Source organism: Chiloscyllium plagiosum, chromosome 17, assembly GCF_004010195.1.
Source record: "Chiloscyllium plagiosum isolate BGI_BamShark_2017 chromosome 17, ASM401019v2, whole genome shotgun sequence".
Lineage (NCBI taxonomy): Eukaryota > Metazoa > Chordata > Chondrichthyes > Orectolobiformes > Hemiscylliidae > Chiloscyllium > Chiloscyllium plagiosum.
Window position 1 is genome coordinate 13,838,245 of NC_057726.1, and position 17,166 is coordinate 13,855,410.

The following is a 17,166-nucleotide window of genomic DNA, read 5'->3' on the forward strand; positions in this document are numbered from 1 at the left end:
TCATTAGGAATGTGGCCTCATTCCTGATGAAGGGCTTTTGCCCGAAATATCGATTTTTCTGCTCCTCGGATGCTGCCTGATCTGCTTTGCTTTTCCAGCACCACTCTAATCTTGACTTTAATCTCCAGCATCTGCAGTACCCACCTCCACTTGAGTGTGTTAACGACCTGACATAGAATGCATGGATTATGTGTAATGTGTGTCACAGCATTGAAATCAAACATTAAACGGCCCTGCAATGTGGGTAACAAAAGGCAAAGACACTCTGTCAATCCAACAGCTGGCCCAGCACTGTTGAAAGGAACCAAGTTAAAAGAATTTCACTCAACTTGCAAGGTGAAAAATTTCAAAATCAAAAGTTAACTAATCAATGTCACTGCTACTGGTAATAACAAGTGTGATCTTTTTTCTTTTTTTTGAGGGGATTTTTTTTTAGATTACTTACAGTGTGGAAACAGGCCCTTTGGCCCAACAAGTCCACACCGACCCTCCGAAGAGCAACCCACCCAGACCCATTCCCCTACATTTTACCCCTTCACCTAATGCTACAGGCAATTTAGCATGGCCAATTCACATAATCTGCACATCTTTGGACTGTGGGAGGAAACCCACGCAGACACGGGGAGAATATGCAAACTCCACACAGAAAGATGTCTGAGGCGGGAATTGAACCCGGGTCTCTGGCGCTGTGAGGCAGCAGTGCTAACCACTGCATACATGCATTCATGCATACGGTCACACAGTATAGACAGAGTATAGACACAGTATAGACTTCAGCCCACCATGCCTACATCAACCAACAAACACCAAACTGCACTCATCCCATTTGCCTGCACTTGGTCCATAGCCTACTATGCCCTGGCATTTTAAGTGCCCATCCAGATGCTTCTCAAATATTGTGACAGTGCCTTCCTGACCACCTTCTCAGGCTGCATCTTCCATATTCCTACCACCCTCTGGGTGAAAAAAATCTTTAGATCTCCTCTAATCCATTTACTCCTGACCTTCAACCTATGCCCTCTGGTCTTATACACATCTGCCAGTGGGGAGACGTTCTCCGAATCTGTGCCTCTCATGATTTTGCAAACCTCAAGCAAAACATAGGAACTGCATTAGCTATCCTTCAGTCATCTGGCACTTCTCCTGTGGTCAGCAAAGTATTGAATATTTCATTAATGCTATTTATATTTCATGGCTCCTCTTTACTCTCCTAATTTTTTTATGCACCTCCCCTCCAGTATCTATACCCCTGAAGGACCTCCTCTGTTCTTAATGCACTGCACCTTACATATGCTTCCTTCTTTTTCTTTCTCAAGATCTCAATATCTCGACATCTAGGGTTCCCTGAACTTGCTGCCCTGTCCTTCACACTTAGAGGAACACATTGGCCCTGAACTCTTACTTGACTACTTTTGAAAGATTCCCTTTTTCCAAATGCAGACGTACCTGTAATTAGCTGCTCCCAGTCTCTGTTTGCCAGATTCTGTCTAATGATATTGAAGTTGGTCTTCCCCCAATTTAGACTCTTAACTTCTGCACTATCCTTATTCCTTTCCATAATGACTTTGTAACTTACCGAGTTTTGGTCACTGTCTCCTAAATGTTTGCCCATTGACACTTCAACCATTTGATTGGTTTCATTCCCTTGAATTCGGTCTAGTGCTGTCCATCTCTAGTAGAACTACCTATATACTGGTTTCCTTTATCAATAATGCAATGCTCCACATCCCTTAGCTTCCCTAAATCAGCTGAAAGTTCTACCCCCGAATGTTAAGCTGTCAGTCCTGTCCTTCCTTCAACCATGTCTCAGCAATTGCAACAATCTCATATTCCCATATGCTGATATATGCTCATCCAACTCACCAATCAGGCTCCTTACATTAAACATAGAACATAGAACAATACAGCGCAGAATAGGCCCTTCGGCCCTCGCATGTTGTGCCAATCTGTGAACTATTCTCAGCTCGTCCTCCTACACTATCCCATCATCATCCATGTGCTTATCCAAGGATTGTTTAAATCTCCCTAATGTGACTGCGTTAACTACATTGGCAGGTAGGGCATTCCACGCCCTTCCCCCTCTCTGAGTAAAGAAACTGCCTCTGACATATGTCTGAAATCTATCACCCATCAATTTGTAGTTATGCCCCCTCGTACAAGCTGACGTCATCATCCTAGGAAAAAGACTTTCACTGTCTACCCTATCTAATCCTCTGATCATCTTATATGTCTCTATCATATCCCCTCTTAGTCTACTTTTTTGCAATGAGAACAGAAACTGATACAACTGATAAAACTGATACAATTTCGTTTTCCGGGTCTCCCACGTGCCTTATTTGTCCATGTCGTTTCTGCCTACTAGACTGTCCTAGTATTCCTTCTATATCTAGTTGAACTTTGCTCCTGACTTTACATTTGGACCTAAGGGGAAACATTTTCACACAGAGCGTGGTACATGTATGGAATGAGCTGCCAGAGGAAATAGTGGAGGCTAGTACAATTGCAACATTTAAAAGTCGTTTGGATGGGTTTATGAATAGGAAGGATTTTGAGGGATATGGGCCAGGTGCTGGCAGGTAGGACTAGATTGGGTTGGGTTATCTGGTCAGTGTGAACGTGTTGGACCAAAGGGTTTGTTTCCATGCTGTACATCTCTATGACTCTATGCCTCATCCTTCTGCCATATTAGTTTAAAATCTCCCTAACAGCACAAGCAAACCACCCAGCAAAACATTGGACCCAAAGCAGTTCAGGTATAATCTGTCCAGTTTGTACAGGTCATACTTCCTCTAGAAACTGTCTTAATGTTCCAAAAGTCTACACCATCCCTTTAACCACTAGTTCATCTGACCTATCTTCCTATTCCTACACACACTAGCACATGACATTCACTCTTCAGAAAGGGTGGCACAGTAGCTCACTGGTATGGGCAGCCCAGTGGCTCAGTGGTTAGCACTGCTGCCTCACAGTGTCAGGTACCCAGATTCAATTCCAGTATTGAGTGACAGTCTGTGTGGAGTTTGCACATTCGCCCCGTGTCTGCATGGGTTTCCCCTGGGTGCTCCAATTTCCTTCCACAGTCCAAAGGTTAGATGCAGTGGCTATGCTAAATTGTCCCTTCCTGTCCAGAGATGTGTAGACTGGGTGGATTAGCCATGGGAATTGCAGGGATGGGAGTGGGGAGGAGTCTGGGTGAGATCCTCTTTGGAGAGTCGGTGTGGACTTGTTGGGTCGAATGACCTGTTTCCACAAGGTAAGGATTCTATGACAAATGACTCAAGGACTGAACCATATACCCTTCAGGTTTTTATTTTGGACTCACTTCCTATTTATGATCTGTGTTTGTGTGTTGCATTATTATTTCTTTCCCTGTTCAATAACTAATAAAATTACTCTAGGGTGAACTCAAGAACGTTTGGTTAAGTTGACCCCATTTCACACTGTTCTGGAGGAAAGGCATCCATGAGGGAGGGCTGTGCCCAACCGAAGGTGGGTAAGTGTGATTAAAAAGGGGTGTCAGTTCTTTCCTCCTCACCAGAAGCTTGAATATTTGGGACATCTGCCTGGAACCATAATAACATGGGAGACCTTACATGGGGAAGGAAGTTCAGGGGAGGCAGGAAAGAATTTAAACTGATAATGAATGAAGTTCAAAAGAAAGGAGGAGGACAGGCAAATAAAATAAAATTCCTACTATAGTGGTTTTACTGATGACTAAAGTGAAAGAAGACAAATTTCTCAATCTCAAAGCTATGATAATTCAGCAGTAACAACACCATGTATTTACTCTGCCATTGCTGTATAATATTCAGACATCACAAAGGAGTAATTTATTAACTCTGCTTGGAGATTGAGAGACAGGTTCCTGCAGCTTAGTTCAGTGTATCTTTACAGTGTTAACATCCATTAGCTTTCTCAGGAGCATGTATATAATACATTTTTGACTTGTTTTGTTTTCTGCCGTGTTCAGGGTTACAGTTATTTCCACCATTACAGAGATGGGGTGGCTCTTCAAGCAGTCATGCATGTCTTCATTACAAAACTGCAGGCATCTTCACCATCACATCAGTACAGAACGACTCAAGCGTTAACTCTTCTCTCTCCACAGATGCTGCCATATCTTCTCCAGCATTCTCTGTGTTTGTTTCAGATTTTTAGCATCCTCAGTATATTGCTTTAATACCACTGTTGCATCAAGCTGGAGAACTGAAGGCCTTTTGATTCTACATGCCCTCTTGCTACCTATTCAGGATATACAGAAGATGGTGGCAAATAACACAGCAAGTTTTGGGATTCGGTACATAGAAGAGGCATCCATGTTATTTGCGCAACAAGATCAAGAAATTTTAACTTCTGCTTTTATTCAAAAGATATTTCCTGAGTTCTGTCACCAATGGATATTCATTAGTCGGCAGGTTAATGAAAGAAGGCAGCTAAGGTGGATAAATGAATGGAACTATTTCATGTTTGATAAACATGCCATGAATGGATTAAGTCCCAAGTGGTGAAGTCATTAATGCTGCCCATTATTCCTTTTGTTTCATATTTTAGTTATTATTTCTCAGCTTAATTAAATATGTTCATTTTAATATCGACAAATATGGACATACCACAGAGCCTAAAGCACTTCACACCTGAATTCAAAATCAAAAAGACACCAACTGTCCCATGATGAAGCAAGCTCATGGAAGGGTGCTGCCCTCGTTAACTTCATATAATGTGGACCTTGTTAATGTTGTTCTTGCTACATTGATCTTGCTTTGTGCACCTCACTGTCTCAGAACCTATGATCTGACTGTACTGCTCGCAAAACAAAGCTTTTCACTATGCTTAGGTACATGAGACTACAATAAATCAAATCAAGTCAAATCATTCAATGTTTTAGAGCTCATCTACACAATTAGGTAAAGGCATTTCCTCACGTGCAGGGAAAACATGTCCAGATTATTCTTGTTTTTCAAAAGCAATCCTATCAAAAGCCATAGAGTCATAACATAACATAAACAGACATAAACAGCACATAAACAGACCTTTCGGTCCAACCCGTCCATGCCGACCAGATATCCAATCCCATCTGCCAGCACCTGCCGCATATCCCTCCAAACCATTCCTATTCATATACCCATCCAGATGCCTTTTTAAATGCTGCAATTGTACCAGCCTCCACCACTTCCTCTGGCAGCTCATTCTGTACACGTACTACTCTCTGCGTGAAAACATTGCCCCTTAGGTCTCTTTTATATCTTTCCCCTCTCACCCTAAACCTATGCCTTCTAGTTCTGGACTCCCTGACCCCAGGGAAAAGACTTTATCTATTTATCCTATCCATGTCACTCATGATTTTATCAACTGCTATAAGGTCAATTTTTGGCCTCAACATCCCTCAGTAAGAAAGATGGGGAAGAAAAAGAGATCAAATATGTGTTCTAGTGACATTTGAGAAGAGCTCTATGAGCACTGGGTGACAGTATGACTCTCTTGGATATGGTGCCCACCAACGGCAGCTTCCCACCCCATCAGATGAAAGTCAAACACATTAATGGCAATGAAGATTCACATGTAAATGACTGGTTTATCGGACAGCTGTTGGTGCAGACTGAACCAAACCTTTGGTAAGAATCAGCAACAGAAGACAAATATGGAAAAAAACTAGAGGGAAGAAAATCAAAAACACTATGCTTACATACTGCCTTGGAACAGGCCCTCCCAGCTGGGGGACATCATATGGTATATTCAAAGAATTGTATGTTGGAAGAACCAAAGCTTCCTCTTTTCGCAAGTAGAAAATGTGGGAAGGTGCACTTTCCACTTTCTTTCAGGAAATAAAATATCTTTCAGGTGTGAAAGGGTTAAAAAGCACTTTTGCGTATGTCCAATGGAAAGATTACACATCTTTGGCCAAATTTTGTCAGTAACATGAGCAGGTTTGATCTCTGATGAGCTTGTGAGTCAAACAAAACGGATCATAATATGTTGAAATTAAGCCCTTCACTTTAGGCGACAGAAAGAGGGAAACATAAGTCACAGTCATGTGGATTTTATTTAGAAAAATGCAAAATAAATTACTACGATTATAAAATCAAAATACACACTGTCAAGTTTGTGCAGATAAAGGCAGAAAAAAAATCAATGTGCAGATGAGCAGCATCTTCACCACAAGTATCTCTGATGTAGCTTGTACACAATTATTCTTTGTTTTCCCAGGTTCAACCTAATACATTATTTGTAAATTAGCTATACATAGTTCAAGTAGCAACAAAACTGTAACAGATGCAAGACAAGAATAGTTTATATGCAGCACCCTCACATTCAAATTGATCTTGCCTCACTGAGGTGCAGCTTTTGCAATCTAATGAATAAAACACTGTGGTGATGTTTGGAATAATTGAGAAGAGTGTTTTTTTGCAGACTTCCTTCCTCCTAATATTTAGCATTTTCCACTATCTAGATAAGATGTGGTTAACAAATACCACCAAATATTTTATGCAAATTTAATTGGCTTTAGGTTCTATGCATGGAAACAGCAGAGCACCAACAGCAATTTTTCTTTTAAAAAGATTAATGTGATAAACCACATGGGCCATTTTGCCTCTGAAGAATTACGCAGGGTCATTTTTCAACAATCAATACCGTAATCTGACTACCCAGGTTTTTTTTATGTGGAACATTTTTTGCAATTCACTGATAGTAATGTCATAAAAAGCACATTCAATAATTCTTGGGCTATAAATATACAATACGAATGTATTCAGTTTATGATTAGGACAGATAACAGAATTTAAAATAACCGCAGTTAATAGCAAACAAATAGGATGGAAGGAGAATAAAAAAAATAAAATGATTATAGACTTTTTATGCTTAATTATTGAATTTGATGAAAAATAACAGAGCATTATTTTCCTGATGACACCATGGAACTCATATATCTATACAATAAGGTCACAATTATTTTTAATGTACAAATCAAAATTCCTTGCATTCTTGAATAGTTTCAGCTGCATGCTTCCTGCTTTTCTTTTAAATGGAACCTCAAGATCAGTATGCCCTCACAAATTACTTATTGTTTTAAAATAGTGAAAAAGTTGAATCACTGAATGAATATTTCCTATTTCCTTTCCCTTCTCTTTTACTCATTGCCCTAACTACAAAGAAGAATATTGTTACAACCAATCAAATGAAATACAAATTCAAAACACCACCATTTTTTACTTCGTGTTTCTCTTCAAGCTTTGAGCATCAATGCCCACAAAGGGAAGAGTTATTGACCCTAATAACACAAGCAGCTGAATTAGCATCTACAGATACAAATATGAAACCAAGAATGCATCAGTAATCATCCTTTTTCAATTGTGTACAGTATGTTAATTTATCTCTCTCACATCATCTGGCCCAGAAGGTTCAACAGCAGTTCTGTCTCCTGGCGCCATTAGTTTTCACCATTTGAATGTTCATCGTTTTTAAAAAAAGGAAATGCAGAGCAAAAGAATATTAAAGTTGAAACAGAAACAAAGTGCTGGAGAAACTCAGCCAGTCTGGCAGCATCTGTGGAGAGTGAAACATTATTAAAGTTCATTTTTGGTTAAGGTGCATTTTCTTTTTGAAGAGATGCCCTGAAATCAACACTTTCACATTAGATCATTAATGCTTCATAAACATTCCCCAATATACAAACTTGCAAACATTGAGACTGAGTGGGATACGGTATCAATAATGGTAATCAACTTGATGTTTCCTCAAAAGTATACAAGGTTTAAGGTGTGAACATTTTTATTCAGGTGAAAGAATGCAGATAATTCTGATGACGCCAAAGCAATGCACTTAGAACGAGAACAAGAGTTTGCTGGCACAGTACAGCCAATGGCAAATGTCAGCAGAAGATTATTTTTATTAAGTGCAGCCTCGGAGCTAAAATTCCCTCACAGCTCTTGGAGTCACTGCGGAATTAAACTGCGCTTGGCGCAGAGGCTGCAGTTAGTGCTGAGTTTGATTTTCAATGTCTTTACTTCTGAAGGTCCTGGCCAATGAGCAACTGTGTGATAATATCACAGGTCTGAATTAGTGTTCCTGCTTCCCCTCTTTGACAAAATCAATTAATACCTAACTTTCTGTCTGGCAGTCACCATAACTCAACGACCAATCAAATAACAAGTGAAAATGAGCCATGATCAGAACCTTGCATTTGGTTAATCTTGTTGGGCTGGGAAAGACTCTGCAGCAAATCCAGAACCAACTAGTCAAGGTGTCTTAGAGGTCTACAGCACAGAAAAAGGACCTTTAGCCCATCGAGTCTATGCATTCAAAAACAAGCATACAACTATTCTAATTCCATTTCCCAGCAAATAGAGAATATACTATCACATTCCTGACTTGTGCCTTGAAGTTGACTCAAAGCTTTCAGGAATGAGGAGGCAAACTGCTTGCTGCAGAGTATGTAGCCTATTTTTGTAGCTGCAGTGAAAGTCACCATTGTCCCATTTTCTCCTTAGATAGGGACAACCGAATTTATCCCAAGAGTCACCACATCTCAGGCAAGGTTGACAAGCAGGGGGAGTCTTTTTACTAACCTCAGCAAGTGTGGGAATTGAACCAATACTGTGGCTTCAATGCACATTGCAAACCAGCCATCCAACCAATAAAGCTAACTGACTCTCTATGTTCTGAGGAAGGATCACGCGACCCAAAGGGCTAACTCTGATTTCTCTCCACAGATGCTGCTAGACCTGCTGAGCTTTTCCAGCAATTTCTATTTTTGCATCTGATTTACAGCATCAGCAGGTCTTTCGATCCCCATGTAGGCTTTTCATTGACCACGATGGACTGAATGGCCTCCTTGAATACTGTATTATTTGCTGATTTCTCATTGTAGGGCATTTTCCTTATTATCACTGCCTTGCTAATTCTGAACAGCCAACTTCACTCTCTGTCATCTCTTGCTACTTCTCACCCACTATGAATGTTCTTGGTCTCTGTACGCTCTCAGATTTAGCTTTAGTTTGTTTTCAAAATTAATTTATGGAACGTTGGCGCTACTGGCTCGGCCTGCACTTATTGCCTATCCCTAATGTTTTGTTGTCGTTTCTGCTCCTCTTCAAGAACCTGAATCTGTGAAATCCATTTCTCTAGCTTATCCCATGCCTATCTTGAATCTGCTCTATTGGGGCAATGGACTTTCATTGCCAATCTAAATGGTCAACACCATGGCTGATCCTCACAATGCTTTTCAATACAAAATCTGCAGGAATATAGGAGAAAGGTGTGGTGTCATTTTCCAGCAACATTTTTACCTACACCATCATCTAGAATGTAACCACATTCTTAACATCTGAAATAAAGGATGAAGTACAAAAGCCAGACTGCATTGGAAACTGTCAGGGATAGTTTGCATGGTTTGGTGTGTGGGAAATCATGCCTCACAAACTTGATTACGTTTTTTGAAGACGCAACTGAAAAGATTGCTGAGGGCAGAGTGGCAGATGTTGTCATCATGGTCTTCAATAAAGCCTTCAACAAGTTTCCGCTCGGTAGACTGATTAATAAAGTTATATCACATGGGATTCGGGAAGAGCTTGCCAATTGGATACAAAATTGTCTTTACGGTAGGAGACTGAGGGTGGTGGTGAAGAGCTGTTTTTCGGACTGGAGGCCTGTGGTGTCCCACAGGAATCAGTGCTGGGTCCACTGTTGTTTGCCATTTATATAAATTATTAAATTGGAAAGAATTCAGAAAAGATTGATAGGATGTTGCCAGGAATGGAGGGTTTCACCGAAGCATGGGATGTGGAGGGGTGACATTGTAGAGGCTTATAAATCATGAGGGACATAGATAAAGTAAATAGCAACAGTCTTCCTTCGGGTGGAGGAGTTCAAACCTGGGAGCATATTTTTAAGGTAAGAGGAGAAAGACTTAAAAGAGATCGGAGAGGCAACTTTTTCATACCAGAAGGTGGTTCATATGTGGAATGAACTGCCAGAGGAAGTAGTAGATGGAGATACCGCTACAACATTAAAAGACATTTGCATAGGTATATGAATAGGGAAGGTTTAGAGGAATATGGATCAAATGGGACTAGTTTAGCTTGGGAAACCTTGTCGGTATGAAGGAGTTGGACAGAAGGGTCTGTTTCTGTGCTGTATGACAGACACGATGGCTTGTCCAGGGTCAATTTAAAACTAGCTGGCAGATTTTCGATGAAGTTGTAACAGCTTTTAGTTTCTTGTCTACCTTTTGGAGAGATATTGTCATCGCCATTTACAATTTTTGAACATTTCTAAAAGGTAGAGATCTCCTTGTCTTTAGGGCACTCGCGTATTTGTCTTCAGCTGTATGCAAAGACTTGAAGTCCGGTTTAAACTTCTATTTGCACCTAACCGAAAAGAAATACTACCGAGTTAACAACTGCCCTGTTTTCATGGCAAAAGAAAATGCAGCAGTGTGAGAAGAACATGCATGGCTGACGACACATTGAGGAGGTTGCCACGTAGAATGCAATTAAATGCCAACCCACTGGCCAGTGGCCAACATCTGCATTTGAGGGAACAAATAGATTAATAGGTGAATTGTGACAATTAAACAACCCAATGTACCTGCACATCCCATGTGACAAGACCCAATCTGAGCAAGAGCAGCTACAGGAAAGGAACCATTTATCAAAAGGAAGGACAAGGCCAGGTGCACTTTATCTCTACAAGACAGCTTACAGAAGATAAGAACTAGGAGCAGAAGTAGGCCATTCGGCCCCTTGACATTGCTCAGCCATTCAATATTCAAAACATCATGGCTAATCTAATCTAATTTCATCTCATTCTTGGCTACTCCTGATAACTACTCGCCCCCTAAGTTTGTTTTACATCCCTGAGATTACAGAATGATTTGTTTATGTAATACTCTATTATTCCCATCGCAGTGAGCAACTCTATCCAGAAAAAAGCAACACAGTTGACTGGCATCATCTGCAGCACCTTCAACAGTAATGCACTGCACTAACCCTCCATTGACAGCAGCTTCCAAATCTGTGCTCTCAACCACCTCAAAGGACAGGGCAGCAGACGCATGAGAACATCACCATCTGCAACTCCGCACCAAACCACATGCCATCCTGGCTTGAAAATATATTGTCCTCCCTTCATTGCTGTCGGGTGCAAGATCACTCCCTAACAGCACTGTGATTGTTTTTACACCCCAAGGACCATAACAGTTCAAGAAGGCAGTGTAACACCACCTTCTCCAGTGCAGTTAAGGATGAGCAATATTGGCTGGCCCAGCCAGTGATGCCATGATCAAACAATAATAAAGTGTGCAATCTTGGAGATATGATTCCTCTCTGGTTACAGCATAGAATAAACCCAGTAAAATCCCAGACCTACCTCTACTTACTGGCAACCTCTATGGCAGCATAGGATGTCAAGTCACACACACGACAAATAGATAAATAGCCCAGAGTTGCTGCTGAGAACAGCTCTGAAGTCAACAGAGGGGTGGAAGTTGATAGTACATTTGACAACATGTAAAAGTTCTTCACTTTGAATGTATTTGTGGAACTAAGCATTCCATTAAATTGTGAAAATAGCAGTAATTGCTGGGAATAATGCTCCATCAGAAAAATCAATAAAATTGGAGTTATATCTAACTATGTAGATTGACTATTGAATTAAAAAAAAGATACAAAATATTGAATCATCGAACAGATGTTTTATGCAATCTATGAGAATAATGTAAGGAAAGCAGCCCACCCCCCACTCCTTCTCAAGAGCAATTAGGGACGGGCAATATATGCTGACCCATGCAGTAACACCCACATCCCATGAATTAGTTTTAACAGTTCACTTGTGAGATATACAGAGCTTTTCATTGTTGTTTTATTACAAACTGGGAAATGCATTCACAATTTCATTCAAAGTGCTCAAACCACGAGAGAAATGCACATATGTGGATTTCCGCGAGAAATCCAACTGGTGACATATCTTCAGCTGCCATGTCTTCCTGTCTCATCTACATCTAATTTGCAATGCAATAATGTACAGCTTTTTTGAGAAGCCTAGGGTAGTCACACTAAAGCCTGAAGTCAAAGGACAAAACTGCCTTCAGAGCCTCTTCAAAGCCTTAGCTTCTACCTTAAAAGAACAGGAGCATCTCCTTTCCTCAGAAGCTGGGACCTCATTGGGGTATTTAATAGCTCAGTGAAACCAATCATACAGATCCCACTGTACATTTTACAATTCTTTGCATTACCTTAAATTCCGATAAATTAATGTAAATAGCTTCAAACAAAAGGTTTGCCATGTCAATTTCTGAAATTAATATTGATGTCATACAAGAAAGTAATTCAAATATTTTGAAAGGCTTGGGAATTTATTTGAAAGAAATGTACTGGTATTCCCACACACAGTGCTTTGGACTGAAGGTCACAGGAATAGAACCTGTGACTCTTTCCAAAATGCATTCTCTGAGGGAACCAAGCACTGGTTTAACGCTTCCCCATTACGTAGTGCAGGCAGCTTTCTGAAAGGTTTTTGCATTAACCCAGCTGATGTCAAAGGGCTGGTCTACAAAGATTCAGCGATATCAGATAGACTAGGTAAGCTGGGGTTACTTTCCTTCAAGTAGAGAAGGCTGAGAGGGGACTTGGTTGAGGCATACAAACATCTTCAGGGGGAGAACGGATTGGGTAGATAGGGAGAAACTTTTTCCCTGAGCAGAGGTGTCGAGAAACGGTGGGGACAGTTTTAAGGTAGGGAGCAGGGATGCTTATAGGGAATTTTAAAAAAGAAAAAATCATTCAGAGGATAGTGGTATCTGGAACTCCCTACCTAAAAGGGTGGTAGAGACAGCAACTCTCCAAGACATTTCAGAATGATTTATATGAACACTTGAAATGCCAAAGTATACAAGGCATTGGTCAGGTGCTAGAAATAGGTTGAAGGTTGGTGACCAGTGCAGACATGGTGAGCCAAAGGGTCTTTCTTCATGCTGTAAAAGCTCTACACGAACATCTTCAAACCATTATCACCAACTTAAATATATTCTGGAATGGTAACATTGTAAGGTAGGCCATGCGACACAGCGGTAGCCACCCTAGCTCCAGGTCAGAAGCTTCAGGTTCAAGTCACATGCCAGAACATTTTGGCCATGCAAGGTTTCTTGCTAACATGGTCAAACAGGTCAATGGTCAGTCTGGAAATCATTCCAATGCTCCTGATGACGATTAGAGCAGAAAACTTGCCTAGTCAGTCACTTTGCAAATAGCAATGGCAAACCATTGCAGTACATTGCCAGTAAGCATGGGCCAATCCAATGGATGTCCATGACCAAACTTGAATGGGAGAAAAGACAAGGAGCACTGGGACTGAAATAAAATAGCGTTGGAGAGACTCAGCAGGTCTGGCTGCATCTGTGGAGTGGGAAACAGAATTAATGTTTTGATTCCAATATGATTCTGCTTCAGTTGGCGTCCAAAATGTTAACTCTGTTTCTCTCTCCTCAGATGCTGCCAGATGTGCTGAGCTTCTCCACTTTTGATTTCCAGTCTCCAGCATCTAGAGTATTTTGTTTTTACCTGGACGCGAGGATTATGTTGGGTGGAGGCCCCTTACTTTCAGATAACATCTTAGCCTTTTTATTTAAGGGGAGAAATTCCACTGAAACGGCCCAAAAGGGGGAGATAGTAGTAAGTGGTACGTTTTTATGGGTCATTTGTATCATAGCATTTGTTGTCCATCCCCTAGGTGAGATGTTGATGTCACTGGATCAGTAACCCAAAGGCTCAGAATAATACTTTTAGGGACACCGGTTCAAATCCTTCCATGGCAGTAGGTAGAATTTAAATTAATTTAATAAAACCTGGGATTGAAAGTATTCATTTACTCATCATCAATTGTTGTAATAACCTATTCGGTTCACTCATGTCATTTGGCGAAAGGAAATCTACTGTCCTTACCTGGTCTGGCCTTCATGAGACCCCAGACTCACAGCAATGTGGGTAATTTTAATGGCGTAGCAAGCTCTGGTTCAAGATGGCAACTCATCACTATCTTCTCAAGGGCAACTAGGGATTTGATGCTAACCTTGCCTGCGATGCCCACGTCCTATGAAAAGTTACAACAATAAAAGGAACCACAGTGTGTGAATGGAGTTAACACACAGATCAGTCAAGATCACAGTGAATATCTCTAACCAAGATCACAGTGAATGTCTCTAAACAAGATCACAGTGAACAGCAGAACTGGCTCAAGGAGAAAATGGTTTCACCCATTTCTGCCAATCACTTGCCACAACCACTGAACTGGAAGCAAACACAAGGTTCAAATACAGCTGTGATCTAATCTGTGGTTAAACAGCTCTTTGACACTAATCTTCATAGCGACTTGGATGAGTTACCACGGAAGCAGCCAGTGTCGTTAGAATTAGGCCATAGACTGGAGTCAATGATTTCAAGGTAGGAGAGACAGGGGAATGGAAAAAAGGACCAGGAAAACTGGCAGGAAAGAAAAATAAATCCTTGTGATTCAGCACCTCTCCAAGTGAGAAATAATTAGAAACAGCCAACGAAAGCAGTTGACAATTCCAGCTCCATTGGGATTAGAAGCATGCAATGTTTGGAACAGAATTAAATCACGATTGTATGGAATTTACCACAGAATGAGGCAAATTAACGTACCTTGTTTTTGCTCAAATATTTTCAGATTTCAAGTATTTCCCTGCAATGTCCATTAGTAGTCAGAGACTTTATTCTAATGGCTGTGGGTCCTTTTATCAATCAATCATATTCTTCAAATCATTCCATCCATTGCTGACATAGCCAGCTGGATTCAAAGGACCCCAAAACATTATTTCCAGGAAAAACTAACTTTCTAAGTGCAATATTGAAGGGAGGGAGGGAAGAAAAAGGGAAGAGAAGGGGACAAATAGCCCTTGATTTAACAGTGGGCCATGCAATCATTTTACTAGGTAATGCAAGTACACCCAAAATCGTACACGAACCTTATAATGACTGAAACAAACATCACACTGCTGGGCACTGTAAAATACAATACTTACATTTGTGCCCAATTAACATTGTGACAGTGGCAACACAAACGAGGTTATATATTTTATATATAGATACACATATCTATATATTATACATGCAAGTGCATTAAAAAATATGCCTCATGCTGTTAACATATTTCAGCATCCCCATGCGGCATTGGGGTAGTAACATTCATTTTTAGGATAATGGAGATTCCATGACAGGCAGTTAGTGTAATCTAGCCTTGCCGTGTTTAATAAATGTGCTGAATACTGATGTTGCATTTGTCATTTTGCTCAAACTTGAAAAAGTGACCGAAAAGGCATTGTTATGATAGGTTAAAAATATGTGGCTGTGCGGAGCATTCATCATCTCGGCCGGTCTGCATACTGTGCACCTTTCCAAACCGCGCAGAGTGACAGCAGAGATGTGCCCACTGAGCAGTGCAGGAGAAACGAAGGGATTAGAAGAAGAGAGAGAGAGAGAGAGAGAGAGCGACGAGAGGTGAAAAATGATGAAGTCACCAGGTTGTTGCAAGGTTAGCACACCCTCTAATCGAGCACTCCTGAGCCAGGCAGCTGCTGAGCCCAGCTGCTGCTCCAAGCCTCTGCTGAGCTCTTATCAGCAGGAGGAACAGGGCTCAGGAAGCACAAAGAAGATGAACTACTGTAGGAGATGAAACACAGGCCAAACCAGCCGCTCCCCACACAGCGGCTGAGCTGCCTGGTCAATAAGGTCAAGAAATCATGAACCCTTGTAGTCCAGGCTCTTTCAACCCCTTCCGGACATACTGAAGGGAAAACAGACAACTTCATTTGTCAAAATAAAATAAAAAGCAGAAATAGCAAATAACTAATTTACGTAGCAGTGAGATGACCCCTCCGTCTCCATTTCTAAAAAATGAATTTGGTATTATTTCCTTCACCAAGACTTCTCAAATAGGACTTCAACATCAAGGACTGATTCCATCCTCTGATTCTGCTGATGTGCTATCCTGTCTGCTTATCCCAGCTGATTCCTGAGTGCGGCCTGGTTCATAACATGCAGTGAGAGACTACAGAGCGAAAGTTTGCAATGTTTCCTGACACATGCACAGAATGGCAATAGCCCATTGGTCTAGTGATATGATTCTCGCCCTGGGGCTTCTACAGTGCAGACACGTTGGATGTCTCAGGTTAAAATCCCGGACGAGCCCTGAATGCTTGTCTTCGGCTTGGGTTGGATCCGCGCAGTGGCACAGTGGTTAACACTGCTGTCTCACAGCGCCAGGGGCCTGGGTTCAATTCCAACCTTAGGCCATTGTCTGTGGAGTTTGCACATTCTCCCTGTGTCTGTGTGGGTTTCCTCTTACTGCTCTAGTTTCCTCACACAGTCCAAAGATGTGCAGGTTAGGATGGATTGGTCATGCTCAATTGCCCTGTGTGCAGGGTAGGTGGATTAATCATGGAAATGCTGGATGAACAAGGTTGGCGGGGGCTGGGTGGATGGGTCGATGTGGACTTGATGGGCTGAATGGACTGCTTCTGCACTGTAGGAGTTCTCTGTATGCTAACAAGAAGTTTAAAAAAAAATGTAAATTGGTGCATTTTTGCCTGGTCTTGATACTGATACATTTTATGACACCATTTCTGTCACATTCTTAAATCCACATGAATGTTAATGGCAATACTTCACCAGAACATACTGGATGGAACTGTAGGGGGCCTTATCAGCTCCACTAAGGAAGGTCCACTTTATTAAGTGCTCATTGGTAAATCTCACTCTCCTGTGAGTTGCCTTAAATTACAGGCCAGGACTGCTTCATTAGCTTCATTGCGACTGGGGTCAGTGTATCCACTAGAGACCCAGGATTAGCAAACGGTGAGGGAAGGTGGGTTGCAGAGAGGGCATTGATGGCTAAGTGTGGGGGGAAGAAGGGTATCTGAGGGTTGGGCTGGAGGGTGACTCTCAGCAGTCCTCCCTCCAACATCTAGGCTGGATTCCTTAATCAGTCACTATGTCTTTGAATAAAACCCACCACTCCGGAAACCCATGAGCAAACATGCCAGGGCTTGTTTCTTGGACTCTGCATCTTGCAGCCACAACTACCAGCAACAGCATCTCAAAACAGGCACTAGTTGCCCACTTTCTGAGGAAGTCTTTTTATTTAAATACAGTCTTC

General features: G+C 41.4%; 1 protein-coding gene across 7 annotated transcripts in view; it reads right to left on the reverse strand.

Annotated features, from left to right (window-relative positions):
- Positions 1-17,166, reverse strand: part of wwox (WW domain containing oxidoreductase) — a 946,567-nt gene that overhangs the window by 300,251 nt on the left and 629,150 nt on the right. The window contains exon 9 of one of the 7 annotated variants that reach the window (XM_043706565.1): positions 13,942-14,082. The exons of the other annotated variants lie outside the window; for them this stretch is intronic. Within the exon in view, the coding sequence (XP_043562500.1) occupies positions 13,963-14,082 (120 nt within the window). The 3' untranslated portion in view covers positions 13,942-13,962. Of the gene's footprint in view, positions 1-13,941; positions 14,083-17,166 lie in introns of those variants that run through there. 7 annotated transcript variants of the gene reach the window in all.